Below are 23988 nucleotides of genomic sequence, written 5' to 3'. Positions count from 1 at the left end.
CCATACTTGAGATGGTCTCTTGGCTTTCAGAACTGTGAGCCAAATCCAAGAATTCCACTGAGTTGCAGGGATTTAAAAGTTTAGAATTTCCTTCCTTTATAGATACATCTTTAGGTCTAACAACTGGAGCTGAAACAGTTCTTCGGCAATCAGGGACATCAATTCCTTCACTTTCCTTCTTTTCAGGCACGGCAGTGATGTCAGATGTGGAGAGAGAATGTGTTAATTTAGAACAATCTGAATACCAATCCTTCCTCAAGGCCCAGCAACGGAAACAGTACCTCTTGCTTGGAGAATTAAATTTCTTGCATTCAGTACACTGCCACTCATCCTATAAAGACAAATACAGCCAATTAATACTCAGTAGTGAACTGAGGAAAAGGGAAGGAAAGCTGAATTCTTGACATCTCACTAAGTTAATGATAGATGAAGAAGTCAAGACACACCAGTGGTCCAGCCTAGAATTTGAATAAAGTCTACAGCCACATGAAAGAAAGTCTTTGGAAATTTTACACTTAGGATACTCAAAACTGCCATTTTCAGGAGCTGGGGGTTTAGTTCAGTTGGTAGAGTGCTTGCCTCACATGCACAAGGCCCTGGGTTCAATCCCTAGCACCAAACCCCACCACCCTAAAAACAAACAAACAAACAAACAACAAAACAACAGCAACAAAACAAAACAACAAAAAAAACCCTGCCATTTTCAAGTCAAAATTTGATATAGCTATTTTTTTTTAATATTTATTTTTCAGTTATCGGTGGACACAACAACTTTCTTCTATTTGTACGTGGTGCTGAGGATGGAACCCAGCACCCCGCGCATGCCAGGCAAGCGTGCTACCACTTGAGCCACATCTCCAGCCCTGATATAGCTATTTTTAAGAAAGTTCAATTATGTGGGTGCAGTGGCCCACACCTGTAATCCCAGTGACTCAGGAGGCTGACAAAAGGATCATAAGTTCAAAGCCAGCCTGAGCAACTTAAGCAAGACCCTGTTTCAAAATAAAAAGGGCTGCTCAGAAGTACAGCACCCCTGAGTCCAAATCTTAGTACCACCAAAAAAGGGGGGGGGGTGTTTAAATTATTATTTTCTATCCAGTCAGAATAAAATTTACATTGTTTGCTCTTCCTTGATGCCTTTTTTAGGTCACTTTACTATGTACAACTCATTCCTTTATCCAATGAGAAGGTAAAGAATGAAGAACAGACAATATTCTTTCTTTCCTACTAATTAACAAATATTATTAAACTTGACAAAGAGAAAACTAAAAGTGAGATCTGAAAACTACTCAATTTTACTCATGTTCTTTCACTGCTCTCAAGATCACAGGTTATTAATTGTATGCCTAAATCATAACCTCTGAAAAATGAATGTTCTTGTCCTGAATGCCCAAGTAATTTTCCCCTACATACATTAGGAAACATTAGAGCCCGATGAATTTTAAATGCCTTACTTAATTCAAAGGTAGCTACCTGGAACAAGTCCTGAGTGTTTAATGTAGATAATTGCCTGGCTTTGACAAGATCAATGATTTGACACTGGCATACTTGATTTCTTTCAGGACAAAGGCCAAGCACTTCAAGTTGAGAAGTTATAACTCAATTGTCCAGACTGAGCAGCAGGGACACACCCATCTGTAAAACTGGGTTGCTCTCCAGAGAGCCACAAAACACCCTCACTAAGTTTAAGATCTTCCAATCTCATCTGAAATGCTACACAAATACTCAAAGGAATTTCAGAGATTTGGAATTCATAATTGATAATATGCCACAGTTTAACTGGCATCATTTGTTCTCTTTTAATAATAATAGGGCTTAATAAAGTCAATGGCATCTTTGATTTGATGTATTTACAGTCTATTTGCTTAATAAGTTTAGATAAAAGCATTTATCTCTGGTATTTACATTATGGTCAAGAACACTTAGTGGACCAATATGTTCTACTTTATCATTTTATTAGTTATGTAGATAACTTCAAAGAATTACCATAATGATCAACAGCAGTGCAGAGGGAGCAGGGGGAAGATGGACACCAGGGACAACCTAAATAAGTTTCTCTCACCAAACTACAAAATGTAAAATCCCCTTCTTAATTATCCCCCATTTCCTTTCTCCCAAAGTGAGTTAGCTACAAGAGGCACTAGAAGGAAAAAATGGGGAAATAACATAAAAAAAAGAGAAAAGGAACATATACATTTGGGGTTAGATTTGTCAATTGGTACAAATTCATACCTATTATCTAAGAGGTTAATACCAAATCTTTAATAACCTTCAATTAATATTAAACTATATGGAAACTAAGCTGTTTTCCATTTGGACACAATATTTTTTTTATGTGGTGCTGAGGATTGAACCCAGTGCCTCACACATGCTAGGTGAGTGCTCTGCCTCTGAGCCACAACCCCAGCCCCTCCATTTGCTTAAGAGAACAATGACAAAATTATTTTGTACTCGTCAAAAAAATTTAGATAGCCTACAATTCTGTACATGGAATTACGGAAAGATAATTGGTAGGAAACAGTAACACAGGAGTACTTTAACTATATCTCCATCATGCCAAGTCCAAAGAGTTTTGAAGGCAGGAACACAGAGGAATTTTGGTCATCCTTTCCAAAGTAGGGAGAAATTTGATCCTTTTCCCTTCTCAAATTCCAATAAACCCCTAATAAGAAGTAAAGAGCTGGGTGCATGGCGCACACCTGTAATCCCAAGGTCTTAGGAAGCAGAGGAAGGAGAATCCAAAATTTAAGATTAGCCAGGGCAACTAAGTGAGACCTTGCCTCCAAATAAAAACAGCTGAAGATATAGTTCAGAGATAAAGCACCCCTGGATTCAATCCCTGGTACTTCGAAAGGGTGGGGGCAGGGACACACATAAAAAAATCTGGTATCTCTTAGCAACAAGGAAAGGTGGCTAGTTAAGGGCAGGGGAAGGTGTTCCTTCAACACAGCGTACTGCTGGGATTAAAGATGTGGCCAGTACAAAACAGCTTTTACTGGACATTCATACCTCAGAGGTAACTTCTATATCAGTATCATCACTTAAGGACTTAGAGTCCTCAAGGTCATCATTTTTCCCCACTTCAATCACCTGTGAAGGCAAAGACATATCATTAATAAGGGTTATCTCTTATAGGTAAGGCTATTACCTGAAAGCAAGACAAAATAGCTTCAATTTAAAACTACATTCTGCCTCCATCACTAGCACTTTTAAAAGGGAGCTAGCTTAAATAAGACCAAAAACATGGTTCAGCACACACCCAGCTGACATTTTAGTAGCAAATGATTGAAAAGGCCCTCAGAAGGGTTAGCAAATATCTTATACATTTAGAAGGGAGGTGTCCAAATTTACAACTACAGAAAACAAATAACATCAAGAGTAAAACAGGGCTGGGGATGTGGCTCAAGCGGTAGCGCGCTCGCCTGGCATGCGTGTGGCCCGGGTTCGATCCTCAGCACCACATACAAACAAAGATGTTGTGTCCACCCAGAACTAAAAAACAAATATTAAAAAAAAAAAAAAAAGAGTAAAACAGTTACAAAATACTAAAAATAGAAATCAATCTTGGGAATCTAGGTAGACTCGAAGAATGAAAACAAAGCCATTTAAAATTTTATTCTTCACACTGAAGAACAAAATTAAGCTGAGCATGGTGGTACACGCCTGTAATCCTAGCAACAAGGGAGGCGGAGGCAGGAAGATCACAATTTCATGCCAGCCTCAGCCACTTAGGAAGACCCTGCCTCTAAGTAAGTAGATACATAGATAGGAAGGAAGGATTGGGAACATAGTTCAGTGGTAAAACAACCCTGGTTCAATTCCCAGTACCAAAACAGAACCAAAATAAAGAAGACTAAAAACTGGGTATGCGATATTCTGGTTGCCTTGCCAAAAAAAAAAAAAAAAAAAACAGGAAACAAAAAGTTAAGAAATGTGGGGAATATCTACTTAAAACCCAAGTAGATAGCTTTGTGGTCCAGTAAATAGAACAAAAACAATTAGGAAAACAACTATGAACCTCTACATAAGCCTCTCCTCCCACATATTTATTTAATGGATGTTTAATGAAAATCTTCTGTAGGCTGACCACTAGATCTGCTGCCCAATTTCTTTTGAGACTTATGCTGCCAGTGTCACTTCATTTTAGTGTGTTCACACCATTTATAACACTCCTCTCTTCTCCCATTTTAACTCTAAAATAGGTATAAAAAATTCTCTATCTTACCATTTAGTTATAAAATGATCATGAAAGCTATGAATATTTCTAAGATACCAGTATTTCTTCTCCTACAAGAGCAAATACTGAGACAATTTAGAAGCTTGAATTGTTAGCACAGCAGGATTTCTTTTCCTTTAGTGCATTACGGCTATACGTAATAGTTGGGTTCATTGATAAAAATCATACATCATGGAATTTAATTTACTTCATTTTAATCCCCAATGCCCGCCCCTTCTCTTGATTGTCCCCTCCCCCTATTCTTCCTCTACTCTACTTATCTTCCTTTCCTTCCTTTTCTAAATTGGTGCTTTATAGATATACTTAAAGATGGACAAAGGAGAATTTCTAGAGGAGAAACTAGATAATGAGAAACTAGATAAGCAACAGGATAAAGAATAGCTTATTGCTTCTAATTAGGTAGGGGCTTCACCATGAAACTTTATCTTAACTTCTGGAATAACTTATTATGAACCTTAAAATTGGATATAGGGAAACATTAAAAACTAAAAAGGGACAAGTGTGTGAGAAATTTGTTGTACAAACAGATAACAGCAACCTAAAGAGATCATGCTATGAACACATAAAAACAATGAACATTAAATTTTTCCAGAACGTACCTTTTTGTCACTCACTTTCCCTACTTCTTCACTTGCTTGTTCAGTATCAGCAGCTTCAACTTTTATTCCAACACCTAACTGCTCTGAAACTGACTCATTTAAAAACCACAAATCATCTGTAGTATCTGAAACAATGGCAGTACCTATATCCTAATAGAGAAAAACAAACATGAACTTCTATCATCAGTGTTTATCAGAAAATGTTGAATAGAAATGAACCAAAAACTTAGTATCTTCACATTACATCTCCAGAGAACATCTCACCTTTCCTCAACAGAAGTGTATATATTCAACACATATCTAGCTGACACCTACTGTGGATAAACAAATTCATGGATAGAAGTGTATATGGCAAGGAATTTTCTACTTTAATAGTAAACCAGGTATAATATTCAATAAATAGTACCAAAGAGTTTAAGGATTAAGGACCCAAAGTTACTTAACTTAATAGAATTCATTGACACTTGTTTCTACAAGTGGCCTCTGGGATTTGTAAAATCATTCCATTAATTCTGACATATTCTTTCCTTTAATAGACAATGACTGCTTCCTGAAGAAATACTAATGGTAACCTAAAACCTATTACATTGCCCTTGCTATATGTCCATTCATTTATTCAAAAACTACTCAATAAACGCCTGTTACGTACCAGACACTGTTCTATGTGCTAAGTAAGGGAACAGAGCGGTGAATATTACATCTCAGTGAGAGTAAACAGATAATTAAATACATATGTAAGATACTGAATTGGATAATAATTGCATATATAAGATGCAATGGAGAATATAAACTAAGGTAAGGAACCAGATCTTGAGAAGGAGACAATTAGGGATGGTTTGGCAGGGCAACCACTTAAAACTGTACAACTACAAAAAAAAAAAAAAAAAAAGGTAAATGTATCCCAGTGGAAATGTTCAACATGACAGCCTTGGTGACCAGGGATAATTATAAGGAAATTCCATTTGCGGTAAGTCCTAAATCATGAGAAGGCAATGAAAGAATTTGGGGGAAGACAGTTCAGAAAGAGGAAAAAAATAAATTTATGTTGCCTGAGGAAGGAAGGAATTTTGGGCTACAGGGTCAGAAAGAAGCCTGGTATATCTGGAATGTACACAAAGAATGACAGATGAGGAAAGCCAGACAGTTCAGTTACGGCTATGGAAAGGATCCTAGAATTTATTCTACTTGCTTCCTGAAGCCACTGAAGAATTATACACGCAATTATACGTTTAACTTATCCTTTAAAAAATTTACTCTTTGAGTGGGGTACAGTGGTTCACACCTGTAATCCCAGTGACTTGGGAGGCTGAGACATGGATAAGAAGTTCAAGGTCAGCCTCCACAACTTAGCAAGATCCTGTCTCAACATAAAATAAAAAGGTCTGGGGGCCAAGGTTGTGGCTCAGTGGTAGAGCACTTGCCTAGCATACGTGAGGCACTGCATTTGATGCCCAGCACCAAATAAAAATAAAATAAAGGTATTGTGTCCATCTACAACAACAACAACAAAATTTTAATTAAAAAAAAAGGACTGGAAATGCAGTTCAGTGGTAGAGTACTCCTGGGTTCAATCACTGGCACAAAAATTTACTCGAGAAAAAATTATCTATTAGACGAACAAGAATAACAACATTTGTGGTGTGAGGTGGCTACCATATCTGTGTGAGAAAGAATGATGACTTGAATTAATTTATGACAGTGGGACAGTAAAAAGTGGTTAGTGAGGTTCTGTATATGTTTTGGATAAAGAGTTAATAACTATGAATGTGGTCTATGACAGAGAAAATCAGTATGTCCTTGTGTTTGGCAGGAATAATTGGGTAGTAGTAGATTTATGAAAAAGGGAAGGCTCAGGAAAGTTCAATAAAACTAAAAAATCAAGATTTCATTTACATATCAGATCCAAAGGGGAAGATGTTAAATAAAGAGTGAAATATGAAAGTTGGGCATTTAGGGGAGAGGTCAGGGCTAAAGATATAAATGTGGGCATCATTTACATATAGACAGTATTTAAAGTCAAAGGAAAAAAAAGAATTCTTAAGACAATGCAACTTATGGTCAAGAGTAACCAAGAATGTTACTCTTTAAAAAAAAAAATAAGTTCCCTTTCAACATGAAATTTACCTGATTTGTCTGTAAATCAGTTGAGCCATTACTTCTAGGTGTATAGTTGTTTCTCAAGTTTCCTAAAAACCACCAAGGCAGGCCAGCTACATCCCACTCCTCAAACCCAAGGTCCAACCTAGATGTCTCATCTTGGCTTAAATTTATCAAGTCTTCATCTATAGAAATTAAATAGAAAGAATAACTATGTATACAACATTTAAGAACTCACAGTCTCCTCAGAATACTAACAATCTCTTTATAAGATAGGTAAAAAGAAATTCCTATTCTTAATTAGAACCAGAAATCAATTATTTGTCTTAGTGGCAGAACCCAAATTGCTTCCTGTTTAGGCTTTATTAGCTAGTAATGATAATAGAAGTAGATGATCATTTACGAAGGAATCTAAATCTCAAAAACTATTTGAACAATGGTATCATTCTAAAAAGATTTCTAAACCACCACATACTGGCATTTTAAACATTCACATCACTGTAATAACTAAACAATGACTTGCTCTAGTCCACAGTGCCTGGTAATGGCTCAATCTACAGGACTGCAAAATCATTGACAACACAGTGGCCTAACCATGAGATCAAAATAGGCAATCACAGAGTAGTTAAAGCAGTCATACTGTTATCACACACTTTGAGACAGTTCTCAATAATTCATATACTTTTGTAGATAACAACCATTTATTAACAGTGAACTCTAGTTGTCAAATATACACATACATTAAGTCCTTTCTGGGTTGGTAGACTCTTACTGGAATTAAGCATTCAGAAACACCACAAGTATTAAGGCCCATTTATTTCACATAAAAGATCTTGTATTGTACATGTGAACTACACTCAAGGCAATTATTACTGTAAATCTGCTGCTATCACATGAAATTCTTTCCCATACTCTAGGATTTTGTTCTAATTCACTCTTTGCCAATCAGAAGTGCTTAAACGTGCTGAGCTCTATAGGGGTGTAAGAATTTCTGCAAAAAATTTGTCTCTTGATCCTTTATCTACTTACAAAATAAGTCAACCTGCTTATCATAGGCATATGGGTGGCATCTTTCTATTTATTCGTTGATTAAATGATCAGAAGTCAAATTTCTGAGATGAAGTCATAAGTATCCTTATCTATTCAAGCTCTATTACTGTTAAGGAAATGGAAATCTTCCCATTAAAAATTCCGTCCATGGGTTGGGGTTTAGCTCCAGTGGTAAGAATGCTTGCCTTTCAAGTATGAAGCAGCCCAGGGCTTGATTCCTAATACCATTTAAAAAAAAAAAAAAAAAACCCTCACCCTATCTATAGATCTCTCTTAAAATCCTAAACTATTTATTCCCAAATTTCCATCACAAACTTCATATTGTGTCTTGAATTAATGGTTCTTTTATTTTGTTATTCTTTTATTTTACTTACTGTTTTATACATAGGACCTACCAAGGCAGATGAATTTATGTATGCAAAAAATTCATCAGTAGCAAACCAATCAATAAGCAGCTATTTTCTAATCTTCTCTAAGGCATCCTATCTAACAGAAGATCTTACACTACTGCAGTAATCCCAGGTTGCTAAAAGAGCACTAGATCACCTTTAAAGTTAACAATGGTTGAAAAGGATTTTTAGAAAAGAATGAAAAATATGACATATGCCCCTCCTAGTTCACATGAATTACTTTTTTGAGTTCTCTTATCTTCAAGTTTCTATGATGGTCCTAATTACAGCTAGTGCTTAAGATATCCAGATACCTTTTCTAAAAAATAATTACCCCTCCACAAAAAAAAAGTGTGTGTGTGGGGGGGGTACGAACAGGAGAAGGAAGTCTTAATCCAAAACTTACCTTCTCTAGAATTTCTGCATTTATGCTCTGAGGTAGGCAGTGCGGGAATATCACCCTCTTCAATTCTTTTCCTGGAATTAGAACTTTCCTCTGCACTTTGCTGAAAGAAGGGAAAGATGTCTATCAGTATAGTAGAAATGACTGAGACCAGGGGATGTAGCAGTTCCATTCTGGCTCACCAGTGTGTGCAACACAATGGGTTATGCACAAGATCTCTACAATTCACAACAGTCATCCAGTAAAGCAACACAACACCTCTCTTCAACCCATTATGAGCAAAGATACAAGAATCCCAAACCTGGGAGTGGGGGACAATGACCTCTACAAAAAGGTCAAAACTGTTTTTTAAGAGTATTTACCTGTATACTATCTAAGAGTATATGATCTGTATAAAGCTGCTAGCCTAGGGGCTGGGGTTGTGGCTCAGAGATAGAGTGCTCGCCTAGCACATGCGAGGCCCTGGGTTCGATCCTCAGCAACACATAAAAATAAATAAATAAAGGTATTGTGTCCAACTACAACTAAAAAAAAAGCCACTAGGCCTACCACAAAATTAGGCATATTTCAGACAGAATATGAAACTCTCACCATTTACCAATGATTTTAAAACTTCCCCAGGTTTGAGGAAACTTTAGGAAATGGCCTAACATGAACTTAATTGCAACAACCCTGTTAAAATTTTTAATAAAGCAGTTTTCTCAAACACCTATATACACAAATACATATACAATCCTTCACAAACGCACAGGCACACACAAACCCAAAGACAACGCAACTGGAAGAACTGAAGATCAGAAGTGCTACATCCCAAAGAAAGATTCAGAGACTGGAACTCTGTTATGGGCAGAACAGAGAAGGTTCACTCTGTCCCTGGTCTGTGAACTCCCAAGGACCTTTCTTATTAAATTCTTACCACATTTGAGGAAAGGCCTTGGGAGTCCAAGATCCACAGGTACAGAGAAGGGGCCACTCTGTACAACAAAAGAAGTCACCGTGTGGTGATTTTACCTTCGGTTGGTCTTGACTTGGAATATCCAAACTGTGATCCTGTGCGAGAGCGAGAGTCTGAGCAGCATCTGGATAGCAAGTAAAACAAAAGGAAAACCTTCCCTGGTAATAACCATTCTTTCCACACAAAAAGGACCTCAGCAAACAACACTAAAGCCAGGTTTGAGCCCTACAGATATACTTCACTGTTCTGGCTGGACAAGGCTCTCATTTGAAAGAAATAACCAACACTAATAAAAAAAATGACAAAGACCAGCCTGGCATGGTGGTACAGGTCTATAATCCCAGCTACTTGCAAGGCTGAGGCAAGAGAATTGCAAGTTTGAGGCCAGCTTAGGCAACTTCCTGAGACCTCACTTCAAAATAAAATGTGTAAAACAATAAACTATAGTTCAGTGGTAGAGTACTGGCCTAGCATGCATGAGGCCCTGGGTTTAATCCCCAGTACTGAAAAATAAAAATAACAAAGACCAAGATAGGCCACATTCAAAATAATACCAAAATATATCTGGGGAGAAGTGAAAAATTACTAAAAATGACAAGCTTTCAATTTTTTATATGAAAAGTAGCCCCAATCAAGAAATAAGAGTATTTTTATCATCTCTTCCTTTACTACCTAATTTGCCTAACTTCAAACAGCAACAAAAAATGTTTTTTTAAATTTAATTTGTTTTTTTTAAGAGTCAGATTATAAAATCTGAAAACGTAGACTTTCTCCCACTTGCTTTTAAAACAATAGCATCTTCAAGCAAACTGATATTCTAAGTGTCAGTGATGATTTATAATTTAAGTTTCTATTACCTGAATATATATTGGATTTTTTTAAACAAAAACTTAATTTTCCCAAATTATTACAAACATTTCCTAAGAAAGGAGATGAAGCAGACAAAAGTTTTTCTCAAGGCTACTAACAAAAAAAAAAAAAAAGAAAAAGAAAAAGAAAGAAAAGAAAAATAAAAGATTATCCTAGATGAGAGAAATTCTTAGATATTGCATTAGCCTAAGAGAGAAATAAATATATTCCAAAGACTTAAATATTTTTCAAGCAGAACAGATGATAAAACCTTGGCTACAGAAAAGAAAATTTAGTAGCCCAATTCATTCATTATATGAAGCTATAGCTAATGGAAATGCACCCAAATAAATCAATAGATTTTATCAGCCATTACCAGGTCCAGAGATAAGATATTTACAGAAAATATCATCCTCATCTAATCAAGACTGCCAGAGGAAAAAAAAAATCCAGATTCTACAACTGGTCTGACAATTCAGTTGTTTCGTGCAATGCAAACATCTTCAAAACTGTAATATAAAGAACATTATTCCTAGAAGTGTTTTTATATAAGCTAAGTGATGATACTAAAAGTTCTGACTACAGTGGCCCTCCAAGCAGTTTGACTAACATATACAATGCAGGCGAAACAGTTCCTACAAAGCAATTATATTACTGTCACTTAGGCTAAAACAACTAGAAGCAAAAAACCAAACAAAAAACTCTAGGAAAGTCACGTGTAAAAAGAAATTTTAAAATAAATAAAGTTTTCAATCCCCAGTATTACAAAAATAAATCATACACACACACAGTTTGTCATATCTATTTCATTGTGTTAGAATACTCGGGGAAACTTAAATGATTTAAAAAGAACCACCTTCACAGGGTTGGGGTTGTAGTTCAGTGACAGAGCACTTGCCTAGCATTTGAGAGGCACTAGGTTAGATTCACATATACAAATAAACAAAATAAAGGTCCACCAACAAGTAAAAAAAAAAAAAAAATTTGCTTTAAAAAGTGGCATCTTCAAAATAAAGGTCTAGGGCTGGGGTTGTGGCTCAGTAGTAGCGCACTTGCCTAGCATGTGTGAGACACTGGTTCGAGTCTCAGCACTGCATATAAATAAATAAAATCCATTGACAACCCCAAAAATAATAATAATTTTAAAAAAATAAAGGTATAACCTAACCCACTTGCAAAGGTGTAAAATAGTTATATGACAAGCATTCTGATTTGTCTTTTCAAGTAAAACACATGCAATTCAATTTATGAAAATTAATGGAGACGGCCAATGAGGAGCACGAATGCAAGAGCTAATCAGAGAAGATAATCAATCAAAATGGGGGGGGGTGAGGTTGTAGCTCAGTGGTAGTGCTTGCCTCGCACATGTGAGGCACTGGGTTCGATCCTCAGCACCACATTAAAAAAAATAAAGGTACTGTGTCCATCTACAACTTAAAAAAAAAAAATGATGTGCAATTTCCAGGTTTTTGTTATTGCATGATGGTTTTATAGACAATGTTAGACAATCTGGGAGTATATGACAACTCTGTATCATACTTTTGCAAATGTTAAAGTCTGAAATTTTTTCAAAATGACAACTTAAATAACGAATAAAAGTGTTTTAAATTAATCTTCAGGGGGAAAAAAATGTGTCCAAAAAAAATGGGTGGAGGGTCAAATTGTTAGAGGCAAGGGTTAAAGAGACATCAATATGTGGTATAATGGGCAGAGAAAGAACTGGCCTGTCAGAAATCTCTGCTCTATCATTTACCAGTAATGTCTAATATTGAGCAAATCACTCATTCTACACAGACACACACACAAAAAAAACCTGTTTCTTTAATTCTAGACCCTCCTCACAGGGTTGTTACATAAATTGAAGTGTTTGTTATAGAAATGTTCTTTATGATATATGACATATTAAATTCTGCAGAGAAAGTACCAAAAAAAATTGAGAGGGGAGAAAAGGTGAAATTATACTCACTCCATATTTCAGACTTAGATCAATGAGAAAAAAAAAAATTACTAAAAAAGTAGATCAGCAATTTAAAAAGTTTTTCTATATACTTCCAGCCATTAATGACTATGACAAGAAAGCCGTATGATTTCACAAATCGCTGATATTCAATAAAGTTGCCATCACTTGCAAGACTTCTTAGAAACTTAGAGCTACATCTCTAAATGGGTGAAGTGAGCAAAAATGGCTCAATGAAACAAACAGGCTTCAAAAGTCAATATAAGTTCAAAATCATGTTGCAATGAGAGCAAAACCTCTTTTCCTAACTTTAAAGCATAAATCAATATTAGAAATTGATTCTTTCCGATCTATTTACTTTAGCAAACATAGCCAATTTAAAGAGATTATTTTGAGCTTTCTTCAAAGAACAATGCTACCTACAATCTAATTTAAACTCACAAAATGGCTTCATATAGGAGTGGAGGGGAGGAATTGTCATTATTTGGAAATGACAGTGTTACATTTCAGCTGTATCCAGTTTATTCACCCATGTCTATCATACCACTACTTTGGAGTCTTCAGATTCCAAGGCCAATTTCCTGAACATACCTAATAAATTCAAAGGACTGTATTTAAAAGGTCTAGAATCAAGCAAAGACTTAGACAAACTGGCATTCAGAAAACAGATTACTCAAATCATTAGGTGAATGGTTTTATGGGACCTTTATNTCCAGGTTCTTGTGACTACTTTGCCCCCATTAAAAAACTGATTAGGGCTGGGCACTCTGGCCCACACCTGTAATCCCAGCTACTCAGGAGGCTGAGGCAGGAAGATTCCAAGTTCAAAGCCAGCCTCGGCAATTTTGGCAAGAATGTAAGCAATTCAGTAAGACCCTGTCTCTAAATTTGAAAAAAAAAAAAGGGGGGGGGGTGGGGGGCTGGGGATGTGGCTCAGTGGTTAAGTGCCCCTGGATTCAATCCCCACCCCAGTACAAAAAACTGATTAGTTTTTGGTTTAAAAAAAAAATGATTAGTTTCTAGTTACAGTGGCGCATACCTGAGGTTGACGCAGGAGGATTACAAGTCTAAGGCCAGCCTCAAGCAACTTAGCAAAGCCCTAAGCAAGACCCTGTCTCGAAATAAAAAATTATAAAGACTGGGGATGTAGCTTAGTGGTAAAGTGACCCTGGCTTAAAAGACAAAAACAAAACACAAACAAAAAACACTTGCTTACATTTTATGTCATTAGCTAACAGTTACCCAAGTTGGGATATTTCCTTCATTTTAATTGAGGGGCGAAGGTGGAGAAAAGTCTTACTAACTTAAGAAAATGAGCTAGAAGAAAGTAGTCTTTACTAAGCTACAAAGAAAAGTGAACAATGGTTTCTCAATGACTGACCAGCTTGACCTAATGCAATACACCCCATGCAAGAGGAGAAAGTCACACAAAGATCATCTTATCTCTACTATGATTCTGCCTAGACTCACCATCAACCTCAAATTGTCCTGCAATTCTACATTTTTTTTATCTGCTCCTATTTTTCATCTTTGATCTTTCCTCCTATTTCTAATAATTACTTCACAAAATCCTAAACTAGCTACATCAAACTATCTCCTACCTGCATGATATCCAATCTGAAGCTCTCCTTCAACTATCCCCTCTGTGTTGTTTAGTTCTCAGCTTAAATTTCACTTCCTCATGGAAACACTAATATTCTAAAATTCCACCCACTCCTAACTTTATGTACTTCTTTTCTGTAGCGTATCTGTAATGCAATTTTACCACATATTATTGTGATTATTTGATTAAAATGGGAAAGACCATTTATTCTTAAAGCTCTAAAAATCAAGACTGTGTTGCTCACTACTATATTCCCAGTGCCTAGCAAACGTATGCCAACCCCTAAATATCTGTTGAGTAAACGAATTAATCATCAATAACCCAAGAAGATTAATAAGCACTCAAAAAGATACACAATCCCTAACTCTTTCTACCTTGGATCTTTCACGGAGAAGCTCTGACGTCCCAGTAGTTCTCCCAAAAGATCTCCACCACAATAAACCATATGCTGCTCCTGTTGATCATAAAGCTGCTTCACCATTATATACTGGCCTAGATAGTGCATTACCTGCGTGGGAATAAAATAACATGAAAGAATCTGTTGGACTACTACCTAAAACAAAAATTATAAAAAGTAGATAAGGAAGTATGCTAGAGAAAGAGAACACATTTATAAGATTGTCAGTGCTTGTACACTGGCAATATAAAAGGGGTCCTACAACAGGATAGTTGTTCCCAACTACTAAGTACATCCACTCATTATCTTTCTGGCCATCAACAGACTCAGACAGAAATGTGCTCATCCAGGGCTGGGGATGTGGCTCAAGCAGAGCGCGCTCGCCTGGCATGCGCGCAGTGCTGGGTTTGATCCTCAGCACCACATACAAATAAAGACGTTGTGTCTGCCGACAACTAAAAAATGAATATTAAATTCTCTCTTAAAAAAAAAAAAAAAACACTAGGATTTGTATTCTTTAAAAAAAAAAAAAAGAAATGTGCTCATCCAACAGTGAGAAAAGTGATGAATCTACTTAATAGCCCCTCAAAAATGTTCACTAGTTCAAATGAAAATGTCTGTTCTATTATTAAAAGCAATAAGCTTTAAATCTGCCTGGACCATAAAAATATTTCCTGGGCTGGGGATGTGGCTCAAGCGGTAGCGCGCTCGCCTGGAATGCGTGCGGCCTGGGTTCAATCCTCAGCACCACATACAAACAAAGATGTTGTTGTGTCCGCCAAAAACTAAAAAAATAAATATTTAAAAAAAAAAAAAAAGAGTTGTAGATCAGTGGTAGTGTTCAAGCTGCAAATAAATAAATGGAGAAAGTTTAAAAAAAATATATATATATATATATATATTTCCTAAATCCCAGGGGCATATAAACAACTAGGCTTCTGCTGAGTTCACTTTTTTCCTTCTGGCACATGTACAGTGTTTAAGAAGCTAATAAGCAATGTATCTGCACAAAATAGAATCTAGGTATTTGACAAATAAATACTTATGTCTGAGTTTTTTTCCCCCCACAGAATTCACAAAATGGAAAAGAACAAGTTCATGATTCAAAACCTGAACACTATATTTTAAAATGCAGATGAAGCATTTCCTGTAACTTTTATTATGTCATCCAGGTTGGAACATTTTGTCAATGGACCTGTCTGCATTTTAGGATAAAACTAATGAAACTTATTGAAAATAAATGTTTTCTAAAGGTAGCAGACTTGGAAAAAAAAATTTTTAACTTAATAATTGGTTGTCATAGATCACAAACTAAAAAAAATCTTTATTTCTTATTTTTTATTTTTTTATGTGGTGTTGGGGATTGAACCCAGGGCCTTGTGCATGCAAGGCAAGCACTCTACCAACTGAACTATATCCCCAGCCCAGCTATCTTTAGATTCCAACTTCTTAGGAATTATTAAATATCTGTATAGAACTTTTCTAACATAATCCTTACTATATTGAAGCAATGATGCTCCTAATAACATCCCCAAATACATATTAATGGATTAACTGAGATCTCATATCTAATCTATTATGGGAAAATAAGATGGAGAAAAGCACCTACTGGAAGAAATAGGAGGAAGTTCTTTATATCCATCCAACTTTCCGAAAAAATAAACTAACCTAAGTATATAAACAGGATCTCCTAAAACACTCTGAATTTATATATAATACTCTCATTAAATCATCTGCCTCAATGTACACATTGAGAAACATGATTTAATAATAAAAAAATCAGAGAATTCCCCTTTAGGATCAAGATAGGGTCATGGTTCATAAAAGCTTATCATATAAACATAGGCAAATCTGCTTCACAAATAAAGATGGCATAATTCAGCATAACAACTTTAATGATATTAAAAAAATTCAGACTTTAGTAACAGGAGTCTTACATATAAGGATTCTAAAGATACAAATTCACATATAAAGATCTGAAATGCCTCCAGATTCATTTCTTTGAGAGGCATATTATAGCTCAGGAGCACAGCATTACTACAGATATGGAGTTTTTCAAGGGAAAAAAAAACACACTTCATAATTTTATTTCCTCTCTTTAGGAAAAGTCAGATATCTACCCTTCTAAATGCAAACAGTTCCAACAGATTAACATTTTAATATTGGGTCTTTTCCACTTAAGGAATTCAATTTGTCTTTGTTTCTTAAAAAAAAAAAAACAACTTCAGAAGCTAAATAAGTTATTTAAATGCATAAATGTTTAAAATAACTCAGTTCTCAGAAGAGTATCTGACACATTTATAATGAAACACTACTATAAATTCCTGCTTAGCAGCATATCTTGTAAATCATAGTGTCATTTTCTTAAATCTGTCCATGTTTTGCTTATTAACTCTGAGATCAATGAATTCATGGTTAATCTTATATTTAAAAGATACTTCAAAATGAATTCTAAAGAAAGTATGAAGTTCAACTTAACAGTCTTAAAGACAAAACAGCAAAAATCACCTCCCTCTGGTACCTCAGAGTAGAACTCTTATCTCTGATTTCAGAACTATTTACTGGATGCTCCTATTCAACTGTTCTTAAAAACTGAGAATTTTCATTGATGTCTTACCTCTTTAACAGTGAACATTTCACCTTCTGCACCTGCTGCCTGCAAAATCTTCAAAAGTGGCAATTTTGGTCGTACCTGATGTAAACATGAAATAAATTTGCTATTTACATTTCAATTATATTGGTCTCAAATCCTATGGAACAAGCAAATTTCTTTAAATACTTTCTTTTTTTAAACAAACTCTGGAAGACACTTATCACTTAATAATGTACAATCTGCTCTGTATAAATCCTAATCAGTGAATGCAGCTATGTTTATGTTCTTCAATTCAATTTCCTAAAAATTTAAAGAAAAACAGGAATGCCCAATAATGACTCACCTTATTGACTCGTTCTGGAGAGATCCTGCAAGCACTATCAGATGTTGAACACTGGGCAGAGGTGGAATATGATGTCATTTTGACTGAAGAAACTGCAGTCTGTTGATAAAACTAAAAGGAAATGTATATATAGAAAACTGTGTCTTTAGCACTAAAAAAAAAAACAAGTCAAAGAAAGTAAATAAAAAGACACATGTAGGGCTGAGGTTGTGGCTCAGAGGTAGAGCACTTGCCTAGCATGCCTGAGGCACTGTGTTTGATCCTCAGCACGACATAAAAAATAAAAATAATAATAATAATAAAATATTGTGTCCACCTATAACTAAAAAATATTTTTTTAAAAGACACATGTAATGCAGATATCTATCAGAGCATTCTACATGAATGTAATTTACTCATGCTGAGGTTCTCCGTATCTTCCAATCATTTTCTAGTTCAGATCCTGCAAAAACTTAAAAAGTTTAACTGAGACTAAAAACCATCTATGTCTTCAGGTGAAGCATGAAAAAGAAACAGGTCTGGGCATGCTCCAACCTCCATACTGATGTAAATGAGTAAATTGTTTTAGCTGAAAGTCATTTACAATCATTACTTCCTCAAAGGATATCAAGTTCCTTTCTCCTGGTGATGTGAAGACCCTCTCTGGAAGACAGATGTAAAGCTGGAGAAATGCCAAGATAAGATTCCAAGCATTTCAAGGAAAATCTCAGCAACATGTTGGAACATGTCTCATTGAATAAAGTGAGAGTCAACATTTTCAATATCAGCTTCTGAGGACTGCGTGCGGATAGCTCAGTTAGTGGTGTACTTGCCTCCATGCACAAAACCCTGGGTTTGATCCCCAGCACTACAAAAAAAAAAAAGCTTCTGAATGCACCAAACCTAAAAGGGCTGGGGTTGTGGCTCAGTGGTAGGGCACTTGCCTACCACGTGTGAGGCACTGGGTTCGATTCTCAGCACCTATATAAAAAAAGTTCACTGGCAACTAAAAAAAAAAACTAAAAATGGGTTAAACCAAGATAGACATATATCATCAGAGAAAAATGCAGCATGAATTGAAAGAAAATTTAAAATTGTTCACTCTCTACTTCTTTAAAAAAAAAAACTATACAGAAGGAAAATAAATATTTAAATTAACTGCTTGAGTTTACCTTCAGGTTTTTAAAAATAGATGGAACTCAATTAGTGAAATTTGTGACTTACAAGTCACATGAGGAAAAGGGTGAAAGGAACTTAGAAAAACAAACAAATGCACTGGCTGAAGCTAACAAAATCCCTTATTCTTCAGAGAAAGCTAAACTATAATTCCTCTCTGCCCCATTAGCTTCCCTTGTTATAAAAGGGAGTCAAACAGGATATAAACACAACTTAAATCCTTAAATCTTTTAAAACTGGCTTTTAATTTGTACTTCAAACCCTACAAATATAAAAATCACTTGATCTCCTCAAACCTGCCAGTTCTGCAGTCTTCCCTCTCTCAGTAAATGGCTATTCCAGCCTTCTAGTTGTTCAGGTCAATAACTCATGAAGCCACCCTTGACTCCTCTTTCACTCCACACCCAGTCCATAAATAAATTCTTAAGCTGCGACTTCAGATTATGTCCAAAATCTAATCACTTCTCACTACTTGTTATTACTACATTAATATAACCCAACTCTCTCTTAATTGCATCAGGAGAATAACAAACTCAGTTTCTCATATACTCTCACTCAACAATCCACACAGACTTCTGTGACCTATGGTCACCAATTAAGAGCATTTGGGCCCATCAGTAACCAACCAATTCTGCAGCAGACCCAGCTGGGTATCCTCTAATTTTACCTGAAGATAGGGTCAGATGCTGTTACCGCTGTTGACAGGTGACAAGTCCTTGCTTCCCCAATGTTGAAGAATAACACCATAGAAGCATGCCGAGGCAAGGTCAGAGTAGAAATTAGAAGTTTATTAAAGGACAGCAGAAAAGACTTCTCCAGGAGGAAGAAGGGGACCCAAAAGATGGAAGTGTGGTTGTCTCTCCATTTTATAGTTTCTTTCAGTGATGGAATGTAGGTGGGAAGGACCGAGGAGTGGGACACAGGTGGGCACTTCCGAGTCAGCATCTTCAAGTTTGCTGTTCATTAACATTTCTTTGGGATGGACTTTGGCCTTGGACTTTTTCCTGGACTTCATTAACATTCCAGGAGAGTTGCTCAACTTTTCTGGAATTCATTCTCAACATGGCCTCCATTTAGATTTCACTTGATATTAGACTCGATTTACCTAACTACACTGACTACCTAATTTTAAATCTGGCTTCAATGCTACAGATTGAATGCTCAATCCCAGACTGCGCCCCAATGCCAATGCTAATTGAAAGCTGCAGCTTGTTTTACCTGTGCTTCCAACTGAATGGCTACAAATCAGGATTCCCACAACCCCCTCCTTAGAACCAATTAATTTGTTATGGAAACCACATCTAATTTATTATAAAGGATATCGATGAGCACCAAATGGGAAGCACAGGGCAAGGTATGTGGGAAGGAGTAAGAAAATTCCAAGACCTTTTATGGGCAAACAACCCTTCAAAAACCTCAGCTATCAAAATTCTGTCCTTTGGGGCTTTTATGTAGGTTTCATTACATAGACTGATTTGCGTATCATAGGCATCAAGGGCCACTGAAGATCAATTTAACCTTCAGCCTTTCTCCCCTCCCCCAAAGACAGAAGGGTAGGGCTGAAAGTCCCAACAGTAATCCTACCTTGGATTTTCTGGTGGCCAGCCCCCATCTCATAGCTACATAGGGGCTGCCAGCCACCAGTCAACTCATTAGCATACAAAAGGCATTTATCACTTTGGAGATTCCAAGTACTCCTGAAACTGCAAGCCAGGAAACTCAGGTTAAATTTTTTAAAAATGTACACACACATACAACACATGCACATAATATCACTCCTCTTTAAAGTTTTCTGGCTTCCCCTGTCCTTTAGCTCCTATCCTTTTGTCTTCACTTAAGCATCAGTCTGTCCATCAGTCTGTCCCTGAGGTCTCCCAGTGACCAACCATTTTTTTTTTAAGAGAGAGAGAGAGAGAGAACTTCAATATTTATTTTTCAGTTTTTGGCAGACACAACATCTTTATTTGTATGTGGTGCTGAGGATCAAACCCGGGCCGCACGCATGCCAGGCGGGCGTGTAGCTACCGCTTGAGCCACATCCCCAGCCCAACCAACCATTTTTAATAAGTGCAACTCCCAACCCCCTGTATTATTGTCTCCTTTCCTGCTTTATTTTTCTCCACCATCCTTATTACAAACTATATACTATACATATTAATATATTATGTAGAACATAAACTCTAAGTGGGCAGAAATTTATATCTATTTGCTCATTAATATATGTACCGGATCCTTTAATACAGCTGGCAGAGTTTACAAGACCTCATAGCCTGAGTTTTTTTTTTTTTTTTAAATGGGATTTTGCACCCAAGGGCACTTAACCACTGAGCAACATTCACAGCCCTTTTTGAGGCAGGGCCTTGCTGAGTTGTTGAGGCTGACTCTTAACTCAGGATCTTCCTGCCTCAGTCTCCAGAGTTGCTGGGATTTACAGGCATTATGTGCCATCATGCCTGGCACATGATCATACTTCATGTCCTATTTAAATAAATGTGCTTGGCTATAAAATTCTAGGTGGCTTCAATACTCTGAAAACTCTTTTTTTTGTTTTCTTGCATCTAGTGATATTGCAGGAAATTTTTATTTGCTCCTTTGTAAGTGATCTGTTCTGAGATCCTAGTATTTTTCTTTTGCTTTGATCTTCTTGACTATTAAGCTAGGACTTAATTTGACTCACCTAGGAATGAGTTTTCCTTATTTCTCACCTTTAGCATTCTAAAGAATCTCAAGCACAGGTCTTTGTAACTGTGAAGGAGAATTACTCCATTATTTCTTCAAGCATTTCCTCCCTTTTATTTCTCTAAAACTTCTATTAAATCAGATGCATCTCTACATTTACTCTACTTTTCTCCTTGCTTTTTCTATGTCTTTTTCCTTATTATAAAAGATTTTCTTAAGGTCTCAGTTGTATCCATTCTGTTATGCTTCCCATGTATAATATAACCATTGTATTCTTCATGCCTACTATTTGTTTGGTTCTCCCAGCCCCTGTGAATTCTTATTTCAAATTGTTAACATCTCCCTTCATTTCTTCTAGGATGATTATCAGTAGCTAACTTTAAATTGTTGGTCAATCTGTCCTCACGTTTCTGTTCCAATTAAGCCTATATAGTTTCGATTAAAGTATTTGTGTCCTTCAACTGTATTTTTCTGGGGAGATCTGATCAGGTACTCTAACAAGTGAAGCATATGGGGGAAATCCAGACTCCAGCCCATCAGCCCCTGTAAGCTGGAGAAAGAAATGAGGGCTCCAGTAGAAAGCTCCACTCCAAACCAGAATCTACAAAATCACTCCTCAGATCAGGGTTTCACTCTTTGTTCCCCAAGGACAGAAACATGATGATAGAGATTTACCAAGACCTAAGGATAAGGGACAGAGACTGCCTAAAGTCTTTGTCACCACCTGATTCCCAGTTTGTTTTTCTCAACTCCTCACAAGATGGGTACCAAGCATGGAACTTGAGGGGAAGTGAACTAGGAATCTCTGCCACAGGTGTGGAAAAAGGTAACTCCAAGGTAACAACGCAGGAAAGAAATAGGAGCAGTTTTCCAACAGTTCCTTTTCCCTACGGTTGTATTCTTACACAGCCATGCCTGACACTTATTTCAAGACAGTCCTCCCTTCTCCCATCAGTTCAAAAAGATCCCCATCACCCATTACTTCTCACAATATTTTCCTTTTATAGTTCTTCCAAGCACAACTTTGGGGAAGGGAGCCAGCAGTCACGCTAGTTCAGCATAGAGATGGGAACAGAAAATGACTTCTTGGCAGTTTTGAAGAATTTAAACCACAGTGAGGGTTTCTTACATTAACACCTGGTAGAAAGTGTTGTCCCATTAAAAAGATAATGAATATAAGAACCTTTTTGAGGAAGTGTTTCTGAGAAAATGCAAATATAAGAGTAGCTCTTAAAAACTGTCCTTTTGTAAAAGAAACATCTAGAAAGGAAATCTATAATCAGTAAAGAATCTGTATCAGGAAAATGGCTGATGAGACTTTTATTACCCAAGAGACTCTATCTGCATAACAAGACAACCTTTATTCACCATACAATTCCTTCCCTCATTCTCCCATAACGCATGTGGCCATCAACCCTAGAACCCCCAAAACCCAATGCCTTCTGTAGCTCAGGAGATTATACAAGTTTCAATATTTGACCTTTTTTCCAGTCTTTATTTTGTGAGAATTTGTAAGTACATGACTATGTTTTTTTTTTTCTCTTATTAATGTCTTATGTTAACTCACAGCCCAACGAATCTAGAAAGGTAAACCATTTTTCACAACTTATAAGAGGTACTCCCATATACAGAAACTCATTCCCCTCACAGGGTATGTGTACACAAGCTTTCTCGCTTTCTTTTCTTTTCTTTTTTTTTTGGTACCAGCGACTGAAGCCAGGGACATTTACCACTGAGCCTAGCCCTCTTTTTTAAATTTTATTTAGAGACAGGGTCTCACTAAATTTCTGAGGCTGACTTTGAACTCAAGATCCTCCTGCCTCAACCTCCAAAGCTGCTGGATATACAAAGTTTGCATTACTGTACCTGGCTACAAGCTTTCTTTACAGGTTTTCGACTAATTTTCCATTCCATCTTGGTATTCTCCAAGTCTCCACTTCCACCACTCAACACCCACCATTATGAATGGCAAACTCAATTTGCCTCCTTTACCACTCATCTCTCAAGAGTTTTTAGCATTGAGTTTTCAAACTGTTAAGTTGTACCCCAATAGGCCTAAACACTCCCTCAGAATTAATGAATAGAAAATAAAACAATGCTTAACAAAATTATATTTTATATCATGGAAACCATTTCTGTTACTCCAAGTAGCTAACACTTACTGAACATGCTTGGGAATCTGAGGCAGGAAGATCGAAGTTCCAGGCTAGCCTGGGCAAAGTAATAAGACCCTGTCTCAAAATAAAAATCAAAAAAAGAAACAAACAAATAACAGCAGCATAAAATGTGGAGATGTAGCTAAGTGGTTAAGGGCCCTTGGGTTCAAGCCCCAATACCAAGAAAGAAAGAAAGAAAGAAAGAAAGAAAGCAAGCAAGCAAGCAGGGCCCAGTAGCACGCACCTATAATCCAAGCAACTCAAGAGGCTGAGGCAGGAGAATTGCAAATTTGAGGCCAACTTCAGCAATTTAGCAAGGTCCTTGCAACTTAGCAAGATCCCATCTCAAAACAAAAAAACTTAAAAGGGCTGGTGTTGTGGCTCCATGGTCAAGTGCTCCTCCATCCCCAGTATCCAAAAAATAATAAAGTAGTTGGTTTTTGTTTTGTTTTTGTGGTACCAGGAGCACTTTAATGCTGAATTACATCCCCAGTCATTTTTGGCTTTTTTTTTTTTTTTTTTTTTT

General features: G+C 36.5%; 1 protein-coding gene across 1 annotated transcript in view; it reads right to left on the bottom strand.

Moving 5' to 3' along the window:
• Mdm4 (MDM4 regulator of p53) overlaps nucleotides 1–23988 on the bottom strand; it is a 29002-nt gene that overhangs the window by 2394 nt on the left and 2620 nt on the right. The window contains exons 2-8 of the mRNA XM_015483361.2: nucleotides 17473–17583; nucleotides 9787–9825; nucleotides 8779–8878; nucleotides 6961–7118; nucleotides 4837–4986; nucleotides 3010–3090; nucleotides 7–331 (exon numbers count right to left, since the gene is read on the bottom strand). Coding sequence (XP_015338847.1) covers nucleotides 7–331; nucleotides 3010–3090; nucleotides 4837–4986; nucleotides 6961–7118; nucleotides 8779–8878; nucleotides 9787–9825; nucleotides 17473–17550 — 931 coding nt within the window. The 5' untranslated portion in view covers nucleotides 17551–17583. The remainder of the gene's footprint in view (nucleotides 1–6; nucleotides 332–3009; nucleotides 3091–4836; nucleotides 4987–6960; nucleotides 7119–8778; nucleotides 8879–9786; nucleotides 9826–17472; nucleotides 17584–23988) is intronic.

This window comes from Marmota marmota, unplaced genomic scaffold (assembly GCF_001458135.2).
Source record: "Marmota marmota marmota unplaced genomic scaffold, marMar, whole genome shotgun sequence".
NCBI classification, from domain to species: domain Eukaryota; kingdom Metazoa; phylum Chordata; class Mammalia; order Rodentia; family Sciuridae; genus Marmota; species Marmota marmota.
The sequence above is the reverse complement of the archived record's forward strand: the minus strand, read 5'-3'. Positions and strand labels throughout refer to the sequence as shown.